We start from the raw sequence: 21,787 nt of genomic DNA, 5'->3' as shown, positions 1-21,787 counted from the left end.
TTTTTCTTGGACAGTCAGCAAAAGAAGGAGGTTTGAAGGTGGTTGCTTTCATTGCATTAGTGGCATACAGTTGGTTGGTTCTAACCAAAGCAGAGTTCTAAGATTTGGACTCCAATTATCGGTGAAGAAAGATTAAACTCCTATCAGTACAAATGTTATAGGTGTTGCTGCTTTTTCCTCTTCTTCCTCCTCTTCCCCTTCTCCTTCCTTCCCAGACACCCTAAATATTCCCTCACCATCTAAAATAGCCTTCCTCCAATCTGATGCCCTCCAGATGTTTTCAGCATGAGCTCTGGCCAGTATGATCAAGGACGATGAGAGTTGGGACATGATACACCTAGAAATAACTTCTCTTCCTCCTCCGGCTGCAATTTCAGATAAAAGAAATAGAAACTGAGCATCCAATGGAATTCACATGCACTTGCCCAGTATAGGGTTTGAGAGTTCTTGGTTCAGAAATTTCTGGAGTTTTATTCTAAATAGTCCCTTGAAGTAGGGTTGCCATAATTCTCTTCCACAAACTGGGACAAAATGTAGGACAAAATTTAGACCAAAATGCAGGACAATTGTAGGATAAAATTTAGACCAAAATATAGGACATTTAAGGTCCTCCATTTTTCTTAAATGTCCTACATTTTGGTCTAAATTTTATCCTACAATTGTCTTGCATTTTGGTCTAAATTTTGTCCCGGTTTATGGTAGAGAATTATGGCAACCCTACGAAGAAGCTCTTTAAAGACCACACAGAGTTTTTCTGCCAATAAAACAGTCATCTTGAGATGTATCTCTCCTGTGGATTCCTATTGCAAATAGCAATAGCCACAGCAAAATGAGCAGAAGAATCCTTCTCCTGGTTTTTCCAACTGCAGCTAGCAACTACCAAGACACCCTCCTCCACCAACACCACCAAAGTGGAGCTAATTCGCAGGATCTTGAGACAACCACCATGAGTTTCCAAACATTTGCCTTTTAATGCATGAAGAATGAAGTGGGTTTTGGAGATAAGCACAAGACCTGAAGCTGTCCTAGCAGTGTGAGGAAAGCCACACAAAGCACTCTCTAATTCTAGAAACATCTAACACCTGCTTATAAATTGTCTAGCAACATAATTTCCAAGAACACAGCACAGCTGTAGGAGACTCAGCTGGACTTGGATTTATATTACTGTCATTATAGAGTTGTGTAAGGTGAAAAGGTGACCATCTCTCCAGGCTTTTGAAAGCTTGGCAGCCCAAGTTGTTGCTTATGGGTATTATCAGTCTATGGATATTTGTAGCCCTCCAAAGTGGAGGCTAAATATGTCATAAAGGCTGTGGGAAAATCTATACACTAGGAGGGGTGACATGAATTTTGGCTCACAGTAGTGGCCAATCCACTATTTAATTGACTGAATAACTGACTGGTTTTTAAAAAATATTTTTGATTGTTTTGGGCTTCATAAAACATTTTTACATTTAAATATGTACTGATAAAATTACAGTATTTCTAATAATTGATTGATTTTCAATCCAACCTTTCTCCCAGTATAGGACTCAAGGTGGTTCATAACATAAATCAAAACAATGTACAGCTAAAAATCATTTTTTTAAAAAATAAAATACATGTAAAATAAAAAGAATTATACTGTCCTGCCAAAAAGCACTAATCTAAAACACTGACCTAAAGTGTTAAGGTTTTTCAAACACAACAGTTAGGATAAAGTAAAGTATCTCCTCCTCATGAAGAGACCCTTCTTCAGAACCAATATTCAAAACTACAATAAATGTTCTTTTGTTGGGAGAGCATAGAGCAGGCAGCCTAGGATCGTGTGGGAGGGAATTCCACAGTCTGGGAGCAGCCTCTGAGAAGGCCATCACCTTTGTCATCACCAAACATAACCTCACCAAACATGGCAAACATACAATTTCCAGTAACAAGACCAGGCGAAAGCCATCCCCTGAAGACCTCCAAACCTGAGCAGGCTCAAATAGGGTAATATGAAGAACTTCCAATCAGATCAAAAGACATGTGAATTCTCACAGTATAGCTTCTTCGCTTCTGCCATTGTTACCTCTGTTTTTCACTCATTCTGTTCTTTTGGGGGACTTTATGTAGCTGTTTCTTGATTTTGCACTAAGAGTCTGCCAAAGTTTTCTTTAAAAAAGCAAAACAAAGTAGGAGCATGGAATGCTGCACTGGTCCTATGGTTTGGAGAGCAAATGTCCTCCTCCTTTCTTTTCTATTTAAGTTTTTCTTAGAACTATACAGTGGGACCTTGGTATCTGCTGAGGTTTGGTTCCAGCACCTCCCATGGATACCAAAACCCATGGATGCTCAAGTGCCATTAAATAGAATGGCATAGTAAAATGACATCCCGTGTGTGTGTGTGTTTGTGTGTGTGTTTGTGTGTTTAAGCTGTGGATAAACAATCTGTGGCTATGGAGGGATAAATGTACTGCAAAGCTGGCATTTCATTCATGCACTGATGCACTAACATTTTAGATTTTTTTTTTTAAGAACAGAAAGAGAAGATTTTTTTCCCCAATATGTTGTGTGGCACACAGCTTTTTCATCTTGTTTCTGTGGAAAATAGTGTGAAGAATGATTTTATAAAAATGCAGTCTTCTGTGCAGAAAATGATATTTTCTATGCAAAACAACTGTGTGACTGTTGCACAGAATAAGTCCCAAATTGCAAAGATTCTCATCAGTTCAGGATTTTTCTTGTCCGGGTTTCTCAAAACTCAATTAATGTTTTTTGAAACATTTGAAAACATATTTTCAAATATTCTTTCCATCTCTAATGTGTAACAGTTAAATTATTTCTATAGAGATCAGAGAGAATAGTCAAAGCTATTCAGAACCAGGCAAGCAGCCCTGTGCTTACTGGGCAAAATGCATTAAAGTGAAGTGCTCAGAAAGCTGTAAGTTTGGAAAGTGAGTGATCCATCCTTCTTCTGCCTTGCTTTTCTGCAGTATCTCCTTCCTAGCTTGTATCCCCTCCCTACTGCTTCCAGTATGACAGGTTAGACTCCACTAGAAATCATTATTTAGAAATCAGTAGTTAACTTTTTCTTCCTCAGGCTCAGCAGGCTTCTGGATCCAATGAAGTCATCAGGTGGAATCAGCACCTCCAATCAATCTTCCAAAAATAAAAATGTTCAAAAAGGCCAGGCAATGCAAGCTGACAATACCTCCTGATGCTGACTGACAATAGGCTCCGTGTCCAGCTGAGCTCGCTCAGTGCCGTTTGTAAGTAGGACAGACAAGGAAAAGCACAACGGGGGGTTAAGAGGAGGTATTGAAGGCAGGAAATCTACACTGGCTGGGACATTGCCTCTTGTCACTTGCAGACATGGCTTTGTCACTGTGGAGTGGCAGCAGTGACATTAGGCCTCTGTGTGTCACCCAGGACACATTTTATTTTAAAAAAAAACACACACACACAAAGAGGACAGGACAAAATAACAGGCACTTACATCTTTCATATTAAAATGATCTTTTGGTATCCTGAAAAGTTCAAATAGCATCTGAGGAGGACACTCAGCTCCTTCTGTCCAACTGTGAGAAGAGACAATGGCTTCACAACAAATGCATATGTGGTATTTGTTTCATCTCTTGCTAATTTTTACTAATTAAAAAAAAATACTGCCAGCAGCACTCACTCACACTTTAAGAGCCAGTTTTGGCCAGGCCAGTCTCAATCCACATTCTTTATTTTCAGTATTCTGAAAATATTCAGTATTCAGATTATAATGAAAAGGGGGGGGGACAGTTTGTAGCTATCTAAAGGAAAAAATGGGAAAATACAGTTAATATAAGTATGATGGCGGAATAAGAAAAGTCTAAGTAAAAATAATTATAATAGGAACGTGCCATAATTAGAAAAAACTTTCATGACGGAGAAAGAAAAGCTCAAGAAAGGAAGTAAACAATTTGTAAATTAAGGATATGTTACATTTAAAAGGAAGGTTAAACATCTGGTCTTACAAAAAAGGGTATGCTAGAAAAGAATCTACATATGAATCAGTAGAAGGAAGGTATAAGGAAGTTTTGAATGTGATTGGATGTATGTTTTTATGTAAATGTTAGATATGATTTCTTTAATTCTGTCCTGTTTTGTTTATTCTTTTTTTCCTTTATATTTTCTTTTAGGTACAAAAGAGTTGAATTTCAACATAGAATGTATGATATTATATGTAAAGTCGAAGGCTTTCATGGCCGGCATCCATAGCTTTTTGTGGGTTTTTCGGGCTATGTGGCCATGTTCTAGCAGAGTTTCTTTCTGACATTTCACCAGCATCTGTGGCTGGCATCTTCAGAGAATGCTTTGCCTGGAAAAATTGGGTGTATAAATACTGTGTGAGCCTGGGAATGCAGGAGTGATTTGCATGTGTATTGTTCTGTGTTGATAGCTGGCCTCAGCCTGGGAGCCTAATGCAAACGAGGATTAATGTCTATTAATTGGTGATCATTAAAGGATTTATTTTTTAAATAATAAATCTGAAAGTTCTACTGCATTCGCTTCGGAGTTTGGGAAAGGTTTTTGGACAATAACTCCCAGAATTCTCCAGCCATTTTGGCCACGGGCATGCTGCCTACAGAAGTCTGGGTAATGTCACTCAAATAGTAATTTTCACATACTCTGATTTGCATTCATTGTTGCTGTGTGCCTTGTCATTTCTAACTTATGGTGATCCTAAGGCAAACCTATCATAGCATTTTCTTAGCAAGATTTGTTCAGAGGGAGTTTGACCTTCTCTTCCTCTGAGGCTGAGAGAGTGTAACTTGCCCAAGGTCACCTACTGGGTTTCCACAACCAAGCAGGGATTTGAACCTGGTCTTCAAGATCCCACTCCAACACTCAAACTATTGCACTACACTTGCATTCATTTGGTGTTATTTAATCGATTAATCCATTTTTGAGGAAGAAGATGTGAACATTTGAGTATTTCATGACAGTTCTCGGTATACTCAGTTGGCCCCTGCTGTTCTCACACTCAAAAATCAGAGAAAGGATTACCATATTCATTCAAGCAGAACTTTTGGTCTTTGTTACTGGGAAATCATATGCAATACAAAGGATTAGTGATACAGATCAGATTGTGGCTTTCATCACTTGGTACTTCCTTCCCAAATCATCTCTTCAAATCCATTTAATCTCATTTTTTCTTCAGTCGCTGGGGGTTTGGGACTGGAGCAAGGATGTGGGGCAGGGGTGCTACAACAGTTTTAGCGAAGTCTAACGTATCCTTACTGCTCACCATCTTTTGTTTTTTGGCTCCCCTGCTTGCCAATAATCAAGACCAACAATTTGAAGCTAAGCCTGTTTTAATAGCCAGAACTGCAGACATGCTGTCTAAAAAAAGAAGAAGTCTGGTGCTTTTTCTAGTACTGCATATCATAAATGTTAGATAGAACTTATTTCTGGAATGCCACGATTCAATTTTCATATGTCGAGGAGTGAAAATAAGCAGCTGTTCAATTTCTTCATATGTTATAATTCCTTTGCTCTCTGTCACAGTGAAAGGGATGAAGCACATCTTACAGTTGTCATGATGCTGCCTCCAAAAATGGACTTTCTGGTTTTCTTTGCCTGCTGTAGCATGGATCAAAGGCATTGTCATCTTTAGGCCAGGCCGGTTACAAACTGGCATTTGGGACGTCCAGAGGACGTCCCATTTTAAAAAAGGGGCGTCTCTTCTAGACGCCCCTGGGCCTAATACGGACTCCGTCCGTACAAGATGGCGCCGGACCTTCTACATGGCCGGCACCATCTTTGCGTATAGGACGCTGAGCGTCCGTACGCGTCACGTCCTTTGTGACGTAGCGAGTGCGCCCTTGGCGCCTCGCTACATCGCAAACGCGACTCTAAAAGAAGCTCCATTTTGGAGCTTCTTTTTCGGTCTGCACGGGAGCCGTGCCATGTGGAGGCTCCGGCTCCCCCGCGGACTAACCGGCGGCGGCGGCAGACCGCCGCAAAGCGGCGGTTTGTATCCCGCCTTAATGTGGAATAGGCACTGAGTATGTTAGGAAGATACAAAATGTAATGCCTCCACTTCACTTCCAAACAGAAATAATTTCCACATTATGGTGGGAAGACGGTACATTGCCACAGCAGCAATATAATTCTCCATGCAATGACACAAAATAATCAATATTGTAAACTCATTAGATCGACAGGAAATGATGGAATTTGCTACTACAGAATATACTGATGACCACCATCTTGGAAGCTCTTGTTGTTGTGTGGCTTCAGTTTTCGACTTATGGCGAACCTATCACAAGGTTTTCTTGGCAAGATTTGCCTTCCTCTGAGGCTCAGAAAGTGTGACTTGCCCAGGATCATCCAGTGGGTTTCCATGGTTGAGTGGGCATTTAAATCATGGTCTCTAGAATCGTCCAATACTCAAACCACTACATCATACTAACTCTCTTGGATGGCTTGCCTTCAAAATCAGATTTTTGGAGAACAGATGGCTAGTAATCATGATGGCATTATATTACCTCTGGAATTATAATTCCACACACCAGTTACTGAGGAACAGGAGTGGGATGGTATTATTGACCACACATCCTGGTTGTGGCCTTCCTCAAGGTACCTGGCTGATCACTGGGGAACAGAATACTGGCTTAGAGAAGACTTTGGTGATCCAGAACAGCACTGATTTGCTTCTTTGCTGTTGTTAATTGCCACCATGTCAGCCGTGACTATGATGATCCAATGAATGGTAAATCTCCAAAAGCACCAGCCATCAACAGCCCTGCTCAGTTCTTGAAAATTCAAGGCTATGTCTTTCTTGCTTGAATCAATCCACCATCCTCTTCCTCTCACCTTCAGTTGTTGTTGTTGTTGTTGTTGTGTGCCTTCAAGTCATTTCCAACTTATGGCAATACTACTACCTTCTCCTGAAGCTGAGAGTATGTGACTTGCCCAAGGTCATCCAATGGATTTCATGGCTGAGGAGGAAATCAAACCCTGGTCTCCAGAATCATAGTCTAGCTCTCAGGCCACTACAACATCTGGAGAGGTCCTTCTCTCTGTCCCACCACCCTCTCAGGTGTGTTTGGTGGGAACAAGAGAGAAGTCCTTCTCAGTGGCTGCTCCCAAGCTTTGGATCTCTCTCCCTAGAGAGGCTGAGGGGACTCCATCCCTGCTACCCTTTCAGCGGCAGGTTCTTATGCTGTCAGGCCTTTTCAAGCTGATAAGGGCTGGGATTTAAATGTTGTACATTTTTAATCTTAAGGTTTGTATTTTTAACATTTTACATTTTAATTCATAACTGTTTTAATTTTTTAAATTTTTAATTGTTTTTTTTAAATTGTATATTTATACTTTTTAAATTTTGTATTATTTTTAAATTGTATTGTTTTTAAAATTTGCTGTTAGCTGCTTTGAGTCCCTATGTTGGGAGAAAGGCAGGATATAATAATAATAATAATAATAATAATAATAATAATAATAATACACAAGATTAATAAAGGCTTCAACTTTATCAAGCATTATAGTCTTTCCCATTGAGCTTAGATACCATAAAGGCACCAGATCCCATCCGATCTTGAAAGCTAAGGAGGGTCAGCCTAGTTAGTACTTGGATGGGAAACTGGCAACAAATACCAGGTGCTATAGGCTATATTTCAAAAGAAGGAACTCACCTCTGAGTATCCCTTGCCTAAGAAAACCCTATTAAGTTCATGGGGTCACCATAAATTAAAAGGCAACTTGAAGGTGCACACACACACCAAAAGAACCCATTCATCCATTCACACAACAGTGCATTTTCTTTCAGTTTCCAAATTTTTTGCATTACAGTAACTTAAAACTTCATTTGAGTATTTAGTTGACAAAAGTTGACAGACAACTTGAAGGCACAAACATGTGCACACACGTACACAGGGTTTTTTCTATTCAGTCATGTCATCTCATGATATTGCTCAAGTAAAACAGTCTCAGTTTAGTCATCATGGCTTCCAAGGAGATTTCAGTCTTGCTTTGTTTATTTCTATTTTTTGCAGTCCACAGTATCCGTAGAACACTCCATCAGGACCACATTTCAAATGAATTGATTTTCTTCCTTTCAGCTTTCACACCATACATAGTTAGCAGAAACACACTTTTCAAAATACAATATTCTCTTCCTATGTTCTCCAAAGGTTCAAATCACCATGCTTTGATATCAGCATTGCCTTCTGCTTGAACTCTTGGCCACATGACTGGCTACACAATTTCTGTACAATGGACAAATACTGATCTCAGTACCAAAGTTTGGAAGAATTAAAAGAACATAAAACCAAAACACTGTGTTTTTGTTTCATTTAGCACCAGCATGTTATTTAAAATGAAATTCATACTGGGGTTGTGTGTTCCTCTTTAGGTGAAATGTGAGAAATTTTAAAAGAAATCCAAAAAAGAGTGAGTAATGTTAATACAGCTCCTTATCTGAGGTTTTGTACAATCCTTGTTTTAGTTCAGGGTGGACAACATGTGACACCCCAGATAGCATTAGGTTGCAAAAACTCCCACCATCTTTTGCGATAATGGTTACAGCTGGTGGAACCTGCAGTTCAACAATATCTGGAGAGACACAAATTGTCTAGCCTTGTTTTAGTCAATACATAAATATACTGTGAGCATATGGACTCTTCTTATTGCCAAGTGCCACATGATGGAGAGAGCTTCCATCACTAGTCCCAGCTTCTGCCAACCTAGCAGTTTAAAAGCATGTAAAAATGCAAGGAGATAAACAGGTACCACTTTGGTGGGAAGGTAACAGTGTTCTTTGCAGACATGCTGGCCACATGATCAGAGTCATCTTTGAAAACACTGGCTCTTTGGCTTAGTAACAGCAATGAGCACTGCTTCCTAGTCAGACATGATTTGACAACCTTGTCAAAGAGGAAACCTTTACCATTACCTTTTATTGCTATAGTCTGTTCTTATATTTTTTTTTCAAAAGATATCAAATTTGAGTGCCAAAAGGGACAGCAATGACAATAGATCCTGAAAGTGAGAAGAAAAAGATAGACTGTGTTGGTCTTCACACTTAAACAGTCAGCTCTCCACATTCACATGGAGTATATCGTGAATACATATCGTAAGCTCCAACCAACATGAATACTACAGACGCTTTTCCCACCATAAGTCCCAGCTCATACTATCCTTTCCTAGCTTGCCACCATGACCCCTCAGCCTCATTCTCAAAATCGTCCCTGCTGATCTACCTCTCCCCACCCCCCCCCCCAGCTGCTGGCTGACAGTTTTAGCAGCAGGAGGAGAAGGAGCCAGAGATATAGGGCAAGAAGATCAAGCTACTTGAGCAGCAGCTTAAAATGTGTGAATAAACAAATTCTTGAAAGTGGAACTCATGAATGTGGAGGGTTAACCTGACTCTACAACATTCCTTTTTCAAGATCAGCCATTGTGGTCCTCTTGTACATGAGTTCAGCTGTATGCAGTGGTGTCACAGTTGGAGTCATCCGGTGCAGTAACTCATAGGAGATTATCACACAGGAAAAGGACAGAATGCTCCCGTCCTTACCCCTTATGGTGCAATCACGCTAAGATTTACAGACGATGTCTGTCATTATCCCGTCCTGAAGTCATCCTCATTGCATGATTGCAATAACTTTTTCAGACGATATCACACTCATCCCATCCTTCTCCTGTCACTCAAGTAGCATGGCCCCGTCACTTTGTATTAACAGAAACTCCCATTAATACAATGATGGGTGCCAGTGATGGGAGAAGGACGAGATAAGCATGGACATGATAAGGACAACTTCAGGATGGGGTAGGGATAGGAGCCATTCCTCCTTACCCTGTGTGATAATTTCCATAGTGTCGAACACAGTGTCCACTGACCTCCTCCCATATCACACCATATAGAATCCTTAATCATGTTTTTTGTTCTAAAGTTACTCATAAATTGTAAACTTCTTTGGCCGGGGGAACCTTGAAACCGTGGTACATGCTCTGGTAACCTCTCGATTAGATTTCTGCAATGCGCTTTACATGGGGCAACCCTTGTACCAGACCCGGAAGCTTCAATTAGTGCAGAATATGGCTGCTAGGCTGGTTACTGGATGTTCCAGAGCCAGCCATATAACACCAGTCTTAAAAGATCTTCATTGGCTGCCTATTCGCTTCCGGGCCGAATACAAGGTGTTGGTTATCACCTATAAAGCCCTAAATGGCTTGGGGCCAGGGTACTTGGAGGACCGCCTCTCCCCATACAATCCGCCCCGCACTCTCAGATTGGGTGAGAAACATCTTTTAAGAGTTCCGGATGCTAGGTATGTTTCATCTTGAAGGGCCTTTTCTGTTGCAGCCCCACAGCTCTGGAACTCCCTCCCCAACGAGCTCCGTACTTCCACCTCCCTTGATGTCTTCAAGAAGAACCTGAAGACTTATTTGTTCCACCAGGCTTTCCCTCCATGAGCCTTGTTGTTATGCTTCCCCTCTGCAATGTTGTTGTATTCCATTCTACACAGCCACTTGTATTGTTGTTGCTGTTCATAAATGTTTTTATTGCTAGTTTTGTGACATTGTTGGGGTAGAGGGTTTTGATGTGATGTTTTTATCTGTTTTTATCCTTGCTGTACACCGCTGTGATCTTTGGAACAGCGGTATAGAAATAAAATTTTATTATTATTATTATTATTATTATTATTATTATTAATGCTGTGTGTCGCTGATTGTAATGGTAATAGTTGGGACATACACAACTAGCAAAATTAAAATTATACTTTTGAATTACAATATCATATGCACAGCCTAAATGTAGTTACATATACATAGTTTCATGTGGTTAAAGTGAAATCTTAGTAAGATGTGATTTTTTTAAAAAAAAATTAAAATAAAATATTTTAATTTTTTTAAAAAATAAAAATTTAAAATTTAAAATTGCTTTTTAAAAAAAAACTGGGGCCTCTCCTTTCTCTTCTCATTGAGTCCCACACCATTCACACCCTTTTAAAGTGACATAGGTGACCACCATAGCTTGTTTCTGCCAAAAGGCAGAAGTAGTGGCGTCACACCCCCTTAGGGTGTCACCTGGTGCAGTCTGAACCCCTGCCCCAACACACACCCCATTGATGCTCCTGGCCATATGACAGGTGACATCCATAATCTGGAAAAGAGGGACCCATATTTTGAACTGATCCAAAAGATCAGACCATCCGCCTCTTTATCTCAGTCTTTCTGCCAAATGAATGACTTTTTTCTGTCAACAAGCAGTTGCCAATTCATTTTCTTTACTAAGTGCTATTGAGTACTATTCTACTTTCCTCTTGCTTTTGTCTTTGCTGTCACCTCTAGCACGCACGCACACGCACGCACACACACACAGAGAGAGAGAGAGAGAGAGAGAGAGAACTTTACGATCTACCACATCTTCTACATTCTTTCATTCCATGTAGTTTGTGACATCGGGACACTGCTTATATTAATATATATGCCTAGCCCATGTTCATATCCTATGTACGTCCCTTCTTTTTCTCTTTTTCTCCCCTCTTGCTTTGTATTTATACTTTAAAAATCTGATAATTGTTTGTTTGTTTTTAAGCTCCTTTCAGAAGCAGGTAAGTTGCAGGTCCCTAAGAAATCTTGGGAGGCCCTAGTATTTTTAAAAGACTTTTAATTTTGGAGTTACTTGATTTTAATCAAATTACTGCTCCTTTTATTCAATTCCACTCCATTATATTATTGTTTTTGTACTTTTAAAAAAATCTTGTAGGTGGTGTTGGAAGGATTCTACGGGCCAAAGGTAGCCTGGAAATCATTTTAATAAATTAATATATAAAATCTGTAATTTACATTTGAAAGGAACTATTTTTTCCCCTGAATACCAGGAGTTCTGGAGTCATTCTGAATACCTGGAAGCAAAGCCTGGAAAACATGCATAAGCCATCTTTTGTTTAAAATTAATATAAACAAAGAAATATAGCACCATCGTGATCACCATTATTATTTATAACCTGCTTCCCCCCCCCCCCAGAAATGGACTGATGAAAACCTGCAACAGATTCATTATAATATAACTAAACTATGTATAATATTAAAAAAATTAAAACATAAATTTAATAAACAGAAAAGATAAAAGCGGTTAAAAAGCAAAACAGCATATTTTTAAGAACTCTTTTTTTCTCATTTGCTAAAAGTCTGTTGGAATAAAAATTGCTTTTGCCTGTCAACAGAATGACTGGCTCCTTAAGGGACACTGGAACCTTGGCTTGTTGTATAAAAGCAATGACAACTCCCTTTACTCAGTCAGCCACTCTCCCTTAATCCCCTGGCTTTCTTTATGAGTCAGAAAGGGCAATGAAAGGCAAAGCAATACACAGAAAAGTATCATTCTACAGATCAGACATATAAACAAGAATTTCTTGCATCACTACTGAAGTGCTCTCCAGCAAAAAAAGCACCATGGGGAGTAAGAGCTAGGAACCTGTGAGTGGCTCACACCAACATAATCCCTGGTCACAGCAATTTATGTACTTTTGAGGGCATTTTGGAAGGAGGTATCTATTACATCCTTGTACAACTCTCCTTGCTTCAGCTGTGCAACATGAACTAGAGCCTCTCAGGTGCAGCACCAGGCTCCTGGATAAATGTGGAGGTGCATTTGAGGACATTCTGGATGCTCTCATGAACTTCAAGAAGAAGGAACAGTCTGACACTGGGCAAGGGGGCACGAGAATGCATCAGGGTAACCCTATCTATGCTCACAGTCAGTAGCAGGTGGAGGGCACAGTGCTAGGCCCAGGAACATAACCAGGGAGGAACGAGGACAAAGAAGCAGCCTTCACCACTCCCCAAACAAGCATTGGCAAGCATTATAGTGGCAGAGAAATAGGCTTTGCTAGCATGTTTACCTGACCAAGATCTTACTTGAATTTCTGGTAGAAGAAAACAGGAGGATAAGATAAGATAAGATAAGATAAGAGATAAGACAGAGTAAGTGCTTCCAATAAAGATGCCCCTTCTTTATTGGGAAGAAAAAAGCTTCATATCATGCTGTACATCTAAGTGAAGGAGAGGTGAAGAGCTATTCACACCAAATAACAAGCTCTTACCTATTAATAGAAAATGGAGCGATGGACTTGACCAGAGCTGCCTTCGCTCCCACTTTTGCAGCTTCCACTGCTCCTTGACTTCTGTACAACACTGTTTCTCCGTAGTTAGTATAACGTTGGTTGTAAACAACAATCTTTCCCTGGGCTTCTTGAGCTCTTTGATGGAGTTCATTGAATGAAGTCACTACTAAGATTTCAGCTGTAATGCCTGGTAATAATAAAAAAAAATCCACACAGTTATGAAGACAGAACTGGCTTGAGACATTTTGGCACCTGGTCCATATTGGCTGCCTGATAATTAAGACAAGGACACTATGCACTAGAAAGTGCTCTGGTCATTGCCAAAAAAGGAGGGAAAATGTTATCAAAAGAAGAACTAAATTTCCTAAAAGTTGTCCACATGTGTAATGCAGGAGACAGGGTTACCCTAATTCATCAACAATAGCTGTTCATTTCATTGGGGGCTGCGTATTTCATTTGTGAGCCAATTGATCAAATTTGACCCATTTCCAACACTGCTGACCATAATGTCACACATATCGATAGCCTGAAGCAGCTGTCTTGTCCTCCCTTGTGACACACCTATCTATGGGTAGCTTCTCTATGGCTGCTCCCAGGCTCCGGATGAAGCAACTTTCCTAACACCTATGTAGACGAGAGGATAAGTGGCTAAAGGAGAGCATTGCCTTTCCAAATAAGAATTCTGAGGACACAATGAGATTTTCTTTCAGTCATCAAATGTGTGGCATACCCTCCAGATGAAAATCAGGATATGTGTGGCCAAGCAACATCAGTGTGATCAAGACTGCAAAAATTATTGAGAAGGAACACAAAAGTTAAGGGAGGCTGTGGCAGTTTGCTTTTGTCACTGCCTACTGGAAGGTCAAGACGCTCAACTCCTCTCCCCGTTTCCCTGCTGAGTTAATTGAACGCAAACTGCTTCTGCACTTTGAATTCAGTTTGCAGCAACCAAAACATCATGCTGAGGACAAAAGGGGAAAACGAGAGGAGGAGAGAGAAGCTGGGATATGGTAAAAGCAGTGTAGCACTTGTATTTGCTGTGTTCTCATTCCCCTGGTACTCTGCCTGCCTCTTTTCTTTGGATGCTTTGGATTCTTTGGAAGGGGGAACAAGAAACATCCTTTTTTGCTGCTAGGTTGACTAGTCTGCTACATGTAATAGGTAAGTCAGCTCATCAGCCTTTATTGAAAACTCTCTTTCAGAAGTTGCAAAGTTACCTTTGTGGACTACAACACCCAGAATTCCCTACTGATATGGCCTCTGCATTCTCAGTGTTGTAATTTTTAAAAGAAATGTTTCTAAAGCCTACTCTCTTTAGAGAAAAGTAGTTTCCAAAAGAGCAGCTCATTCATGTTCTCAAGTTAACACATATCTTTTTTTTATCAGGCATGCAATCAATCTAGGTTCAATAATAAACATTAAGAAGAAAAATTAATGTTATGCTCTCCATTGGGCTTTAAGGTGTGGATGTATGCCTCACACATTTTCCAAGAATTCATACTGTATGTTTTGCCTGGCTGCTGAGTAACATGAAACATTAGTAGGAAGAGCACAGTCTACTGGCAAATTCTTTTTCAAGAGACCCATTCAAAATTAATCCAATATGTTTTCTATACATGTGAAAGGTTTGTTTTTTTCCCTTTTTTCACTCAAGGTAAATGTGAAAGTGATTTATATAAATCCAAAATCAGTGGCCTGGCTACAGAAATTCCTTTTAGTAGATTTTTCTTCATCTTTTCTACAAAAGAGATCTCCAGTTTCTGCATTTCCTGTATAAATAAACACTGTAGCAAAAGCAATTAAAATTTGCACACACATTATCTCTGCTTATCCTGCAGTCTTGCCTAGGAGAACAAATAAATCATTATAAGTAACAGTGGTAGCCAGGAGGGTTTTCTCACTCTTTTATCCAGCATATGTTTTCATTGGCTATTCATTTGGGAACCACATGTCCTACTTTTTGTGTATGCTTTTACAAAAGCATTTACAAGATGACCAGGATGCTTAATTTACAGTCTTGTGGATTGGTTACAGAGGTAAATGGAAACTATTCAACAACAGGCGCAAACCTTGGCTAGTAAATATAGAAGTCGTAATGGATGCCTGGAATTCCACCATTATGCATTTCACCTGAAAGCCACAAAACATGTCAGCAAAAGCTAAACACAAGAACAAATCCTAGCATCAGCACCCAATCTCTCACTGCCTCACTACTGCCCAGATTGGTTTGTTCTATAGGACTTAGAAAGAATGAAAGAGAACTAGAACCTCCCCACATTTTTTTTTCAGAATATTGCTGCAAACTCTCTGCACATTCTCATCTAACTGATCATAATGCATTTTATATCCCAAGTTATTTAAAGTCATATAGTCATTACTATGAGCCAGCATGGTGGTGTTTTTTGAGTGTTGCACTTTGACTGCGGGAGATCGATGTCAAATCGGAACTATCTTACAGGATTGTGCAGTGTAGCTACAGGGCGGGGGGGGGGGGGGAATGAAAGCATTGCCCTTCAATAAAAATTCTCTCTCAAGTGAAACGAAATCCAGACAAGATTTAAATAATAATGCCAGTACTATGGTTATGGATTTAGCTTTATAGATCTGTCTTCTACTTCAGTGCTACTCAAAGCGGTGGACCAGTGTTGGTCTGCGAACCATTGCTGCTAGTCTTAAGATTTCCAAGAAAGAAACAGTTTTAGCCATTGGGCACAAATATGGTATTGGTTCCTGAGCACTGGTTCCTACATATGCCTACCCTATATATACTTGAAGATCTGATGGTGGGACCTTGCTCCATGTCCCATTAGTGGGAACAATACATCATGCAGGGACATGGGAGAGGGCTTTCTCTGCTATGGCTCTCCAGTTATGGGCAAGGTCTTTTCCTTGGAGGCCTGATTGGCACCAATATGGATGTCTTTTTGGTGCCAGGTTAAAACGTGGCTTTTTATTAAATCCTTTGGGATTACTTGTAAGTGAACATGGACATGGTTTTAAATCATTAGCCATTTCTGCTTTTTTAAGTTTATAGGTTGCCCTCTTGATTTGCATGCTCTGGATCCACAAATTCAATCAACCACAGGTTGTCACACCTATTATTATAAAATGACAGCAATGTGAAAGCAGGCACGCTGAAGCATTAACATTTATGTCATTGCCATGAGAAACTGGAGCATGTCCAAAAGAAGGCGACTAAAATGGTGAAGGGTCTGGAAACCATGCCCTATGAGGAACAACTTAGGGAGCTGGGGATGTTTAGCCTGGAGAACAGAAGGTTAAGATGTTATATGATAGCCCTGTTTAAATACTTGAAGGGATGCCATATTGAGGAGGGAGCAAGCTTGTTTTATGCTGCTCCAGAGAACAGGACATGGAGCAATGGATGCAAACTGCAGGAAAAGAGATTCCATCTCAATATTAGGAGGAACTTCCTGACAGTAAGGGCTGTTGGACAGTGGAACAAACTCCCTTGCAGTGTAGTGGAATCTCCTTGCTTAGAGGTTTTTAAACAGAGGCTGGATGGCCATCTGTCGGGGATGCTTTAATTTAGATTTCCTGCATGTCAGGGGGTTGGACTGGATGGCCCTTGTGGTTTCTTCTAACTCTATGATTCTATGATTCTAATGTAAGGCATAATCATCCATGTTTTTTTCATATCTGCACAGGGTCCTGGAACCGAATCCCCGCGGATCTGAAAGGCCTACGGTAGTATATTTAATATGTTTTTATTCTGTTTAAATAATTCTCTTGTGGTATAGTTTTAAACCAGTTATATCATTTTAATTTTTAATTGTATGTCACCCTGAGATCTCATGATAAAGGGTGGGATAGAAAACACAGATTTATGTGTTGTTTTAAATGCTTCTATTTGTTGTGCATCTCCTTGGGAACGTCTGTGGGATGGGAGGTGGAGGAGGAAGAGAAATCTGGACAGCACAGCACTGCACTACTTGACATCCAAATATAAAGACAAAAGAACCATGATAGGGGAGCACAGGGGCCTTAAAATTCCCAGTCAAGAGTTATCCCCTGCATCTCATATGGCTCACCATAGCCTAGTAGTTTTGCTTACATATCCGTGCTAGGTGGAGCCATAAACCACCCCATGTGGATTTACCAATAGCCCCTGTGGCTATTCTGTACCTCATGGAGAATGGTAAGATCAAAGAAGCATCTAGCTTTGTCCCTGTGGACATATATGAAATGGTACAGCAGTGATGAGATTCACCAGGATTCTCCTGAGATCTGACCACCGCTATCATCATTTTGTTTCTGGTTACACAGACATAGCCAGATGCTTATCTGATCCTTTCTCTTCCCCATGAAGGGAAGAGGGGATAAGTCTGAGGAGTTTGGTGCTGCAGAGGGAGGAAGCAAAAACCAACTGCCACAGAACTTTAAAAAAGAGCATACACAGGTGTAAGGGAAATGTATCTCTGCATATGCCACTGACAGGATGCCAGCCAATCTGGAGGAATATGGGTCATCTGGGTCACATTCTTCCCCACTCTGGTGAGATAGCATGCTTTGTAACTCTATTCAATCACAGAATACCTAAATAAATAAATAAATAAATAAATAAAATTACAGCATATCTGCATACCACCCTGCTTTAGTGGTGGCATAGCAGTGGTCACCCCAAATGCTGAGCAGGTACTGTGACCAGGGCAGGATAGCAATGATGGAAATCCCATCTGTGAGAGGGGGAAATAATCTGAATCCCTCTGGGCTGCAGTGTTTCTTCCTAAATGAAATCACATAAATTAGCTCCTTATTAAAGTGTGTGTGTGTGTAGGGTGGACTGTTTTGCTGACATCAGAGGGACAAAATCAAGAGAGATTGTGGGTAGATTCTGTAAATAGATAAGAAAGATGAAAATTGTTTAATTGGTTGATTGTCCGAGCTTCTAACTCCCCCCCACTCCATCCATGCAAAACATGCCACATTTGCGTATTTAGTGCAAAATGTGCTGCTGTTGCTGTTGACATGTAAGGGAGGTGAACTGATCTGCTCCAGCCAGTCCTAATGAAGAGTTCCACCCATAAACCTAAGAAATGTCTTAGTGACAGGATCATCCAATGGCCTGGAATTACGCTGAAGGAAACGAAAGCCAGCTATCTGCAAATTTTCATTTTCCACTAGAAAAATCAAGGTCTCTGCAGGCTGGCACTGCAATCTACATGACATATCAGCTCCAGTAACAGATGAGTGGAATTGGCACCAGGTAATTCATCCTAGTCCACCATTTATGCACCATATCAAACGATAAAACATAATAACATATGCTCATGATTGCTCATCAAGGAAAGAAAGAACAGTAGCTATTCTTGACAGTTCCTTGCTGCATTAATGAAAGACGCCACCTACAAGGGGGTCTCAGGAAACTGGCTCCCTTTCATAGCCTCTGCCACCTTTGAAATTTCTCCTAAAGCTGATTTTCTAATGCTACACTGAGCTCCCTAAGAGCAGAAAACAGAGAAAATGTTTACTCTGAACACAAAAAGCCCACACAGAAATACATATAAAGTGGGGGAGAAAAAAAGTTGGGCTCCTGCTCTATCTATCTACAGTATCTATCTATAAACCCTTAGTTGATACATCATATTAGTTTTAATTGCTTAATTAACTGATTGAATCTGAATTGATGTATACAGTATATAATAAAAAACACTTTTGATGGTGATAAGGGAAGAAAATATATATTTCTTTTGCACAGCTTGGAAAAGTAACTCCCTGAATCCTCAACAATATAATTTATCCTTTGCTTTTAGATAGTTGAAGGGTATCTTGTGGCATCTTAAGGCAATTTTTACAAGTACTTATTTTAATGAACTTGAAAATGTAATTTGAGAAACGTGTATTATTTGACCAATCAGAGATGGGGATTTTGTCAACTAAAAAGGGCTTTAAGGAGTCATCTAATTGATTAGAAGTTGTTGCCATAAAGAAGGTAAAGGGCAAAAATAATAATAATAATAATAAAGTCATTATATTTTCGGAGTCATCTGAGTATTACACTATTTGTTTTGTGTAAATTTTGGGCATAAAACACAATAGTTGTCTTTTAACATTTAATCAGGAGATTATTTAATTCTAAAATCCATGAGGAAAATGCTTCTAATAAAAATAAATGATATCTAGCATTTGCAATACTTTGAACATCAATCAAACTCAATAGTTCCTGCAAAAATCTTATAAAATAGGTCAATCTAAGGAAGAAACTGAGTATGAGAAAAAAATTCTGTCACCAGCAACTTTCTCACTCTCTTTCTTATTAGACTTAATTCTCTTTATGCATAGGGTGGGAACACAAGAGGCTAACCGTATTTGCAAGATGACACCTGTTGTTGTTGTTGCTGTGTACCTTCAAGTAGTTTTTGACTTATGGCAACCCTAAGGCAAACCTGTCATGGGTTTTTCTTGGCAATATTTGTTCAGAGGAGGTTTGACATTGCCTCTGCCTGAGGCTGAGAGCATGTGACTTACCCCAGGACACCCAGTGGGTTTCATGGCTGAGCTGAATCATAGTCCAACATTCAAACCACTACACCATGTTGGCTCCCATGGCACCTGTACCAACCTACTAAAAGAGCCAATATGTGATTGGTATAAGCCTGAAGGGAGATACTTCTGCATGGGTAGTGCTGCCTTCATGTCTATGGGAAGCATGGCTGACCAGGGTCAGTATAGCTTGTAAGGATTCATGCAGCCCAGTTCCATGAAGATTTATGGAGCAACAAAACTCTGCCAAATCAACGGGACATTTCTTGGGTCATTGTTGTTATTTCCATCTTATGGCGACCCTAAGATGAACCTATCATGGGGTTTTCTTGGCAAGATTTGTTCAGAGGGGCGTTGCCCCTGCCTTCCTCAGAGACTGAGAGAGTGTGACTTGCCCAAGGTCAGCCAGTGGGTTTCCCTGGCTGAGTAGGGATTCCCCAAAGTCATAATCCAACACTCAAATCACTACATCACACTGGTTGCCTTTAAGTTTAATATAAAGTGACCTCATATATACACTGCTTAAAAAGTGGTAGCAAGTCACCAAAACAAGACAACAAAGACGATAGAGATTTGCACAACATTTTGCATACAGTGGACCCTTGTTATATGCTGTGGTTTGGTTCCAAGATCCTCCGTGAATAACAAAATCCATGGATGCTCAATGACAAAGCAAAATTGTGTTCCTTATAAAATCAAGGTTTGATATTTGAAATTTATACTTTTTTTTTAACATTTTCAAATCATGGATGCTTGAATCCGTGTATAAAAAATCTGTGTATAAGAAAGACCAACTGTATTTGTATAGAGGAATTTTGCATAAAATGTGTATAGATGCCAATTTAGAAATATTCCCAGTTCAATAGGAACAGAATCCATTTCGGAAGGGTAATAACCAGCCTTTCTCAACCTGTGTGCTTTTTTTCAGTCTGTTGTCCAGTTGCTAACTGATGATGGGCAGCTTCACTGCTCTTGCTCCTCCATCTTACCGTTCTTTCTCTGTAAAACCATGTGTCCCTCCAGATTGGTCTAAAGAAAGGCTACTGTTTTTGTCCCATTCCCAAATTTTCCTCCAGTTCTTAAATTTTATTGGGGAGGAGGAATTCTTATTGTGGGGAGGGGGGCCAATGCCCACATTTTGCCCCTCCCAGAATTGTAACCCTGGGTAGGTCACACAGTCACCCTTGATTAAGATTGCAGAAATAGTACTAATGGCTGAGGGGATGTTTCAATATTACATCAGAGTGTCAAGCCCTAATAGATTGTGGAAGAATGATTTGTGAGCAGGGAATTAACAGAGATCTGTCTCCTTCTATTCTTGTAACTTTCAAGAAAAAGACTTGTGGATTTTACATTCTGACAAAATTCCACAAGTATTCTGCCACACAGGAAAGTCATTCAGTAGCAGTTGGCTCTAAATCCTGCAGAAGTTTCCACTAAGACAGAAGGGAGCCAAGCTTTATGAAGAAAAATGTTCCTAACTCTTTTTTCTTTCCAAAATTACATTTTCCATGATGTGTTTGATGGTCAAACTGAGAACATTATTTCTGTTTAACCACTATTTTTAAGCAAATGGTGAGTGTGTGTTTGTGTGTGTTATTGTCCATCAGAAATACACTGGCAAACCCAATGATAGTTTAACTCACAAATCTGTGTTCCACAAGCTATATACAGTATTCTGCCTACAAACAGTAATCTGCCAAGCACTTGGGAGGAAACAATCAGGGGTAGGAAGCAAAGTACATATGAGTGGAATACAACAGTATACAGTTTCTGTGTGTGGCCAAGAGGAAAACAAACATCCAACTTTTGGGGAATTATAAGCTAAGAGCATCTAAGGTTTAAGATCCCTTTCTTTGGAGATCCAACTGTGGGCAATAAATTCAGCTTTGCTTGGAGTGTTATAACCCTTGCTCCAGCTGTGCTCAAAAATGTCATCTTGAAATAAATCCAAATATTATAAAATGCCTCATGCCTCCATTGACTACTTGTGAAGGACACCATACCAAAGAAAGTGCTGTCCTAGGAACAAAAAATGAGTTATAAGATATACAGTCACCTTCGAAATCCATGGATTCTACATCCATGGATTCAACCATCTACAGCTTGAAAATATTAAAAACAAAACACAAAAAACCCAACAACTATCAAAAAGCAAACCTTGATTTTGTCATTTTATATAAGGGACACTGTTATATGCCATTATATTC

At 39.8% G+C, this 21,787-nt stretch overlaps 1 protein-coding gene across 1 annotated transcript in view; it reads right to left on the bottom strand.

Annotated features, from left to right (window-relative positions):
• CPQ (carboxypeptidase Q) overlaps positions 1-21,787 on the bottom strand; it is a 355,408-nt gene that overhangs the window by 300,263 nt on the left and 33,358 nt on the right. The window contains exon 3 of the mRNA XM_042464939.1: positions 13,053-13,260. Within this exon, the coding sequence (XP_042320873.1) occupies positions 13,053-13,260 (208 nt within the window). The remainder of the gene's footprint in view (positions 1-13,052; positions 13,261-21,787) is intronic.

This window comes from Sceloporus undulatus, chromosome 4, assembly GCF_019175285.1.
Source record: "Sceloporus undulatus isolate JIND9_A2432 ecotype Alabama chromosome 4, SceUnd_v1.1, whole genome shotgun sequence".
NCBI classification, from domain to species: Eukaryota; Metazoa; Chordata; class Lepidosauria; order Squamata; family Phrynosomatidae; genus Sceloporus; species Sceloporus undulatus.
Note: the sequence above shows the minus strand (reverse complement) of the source record. Positions and strands in the feature narration are given on the sequence as shown.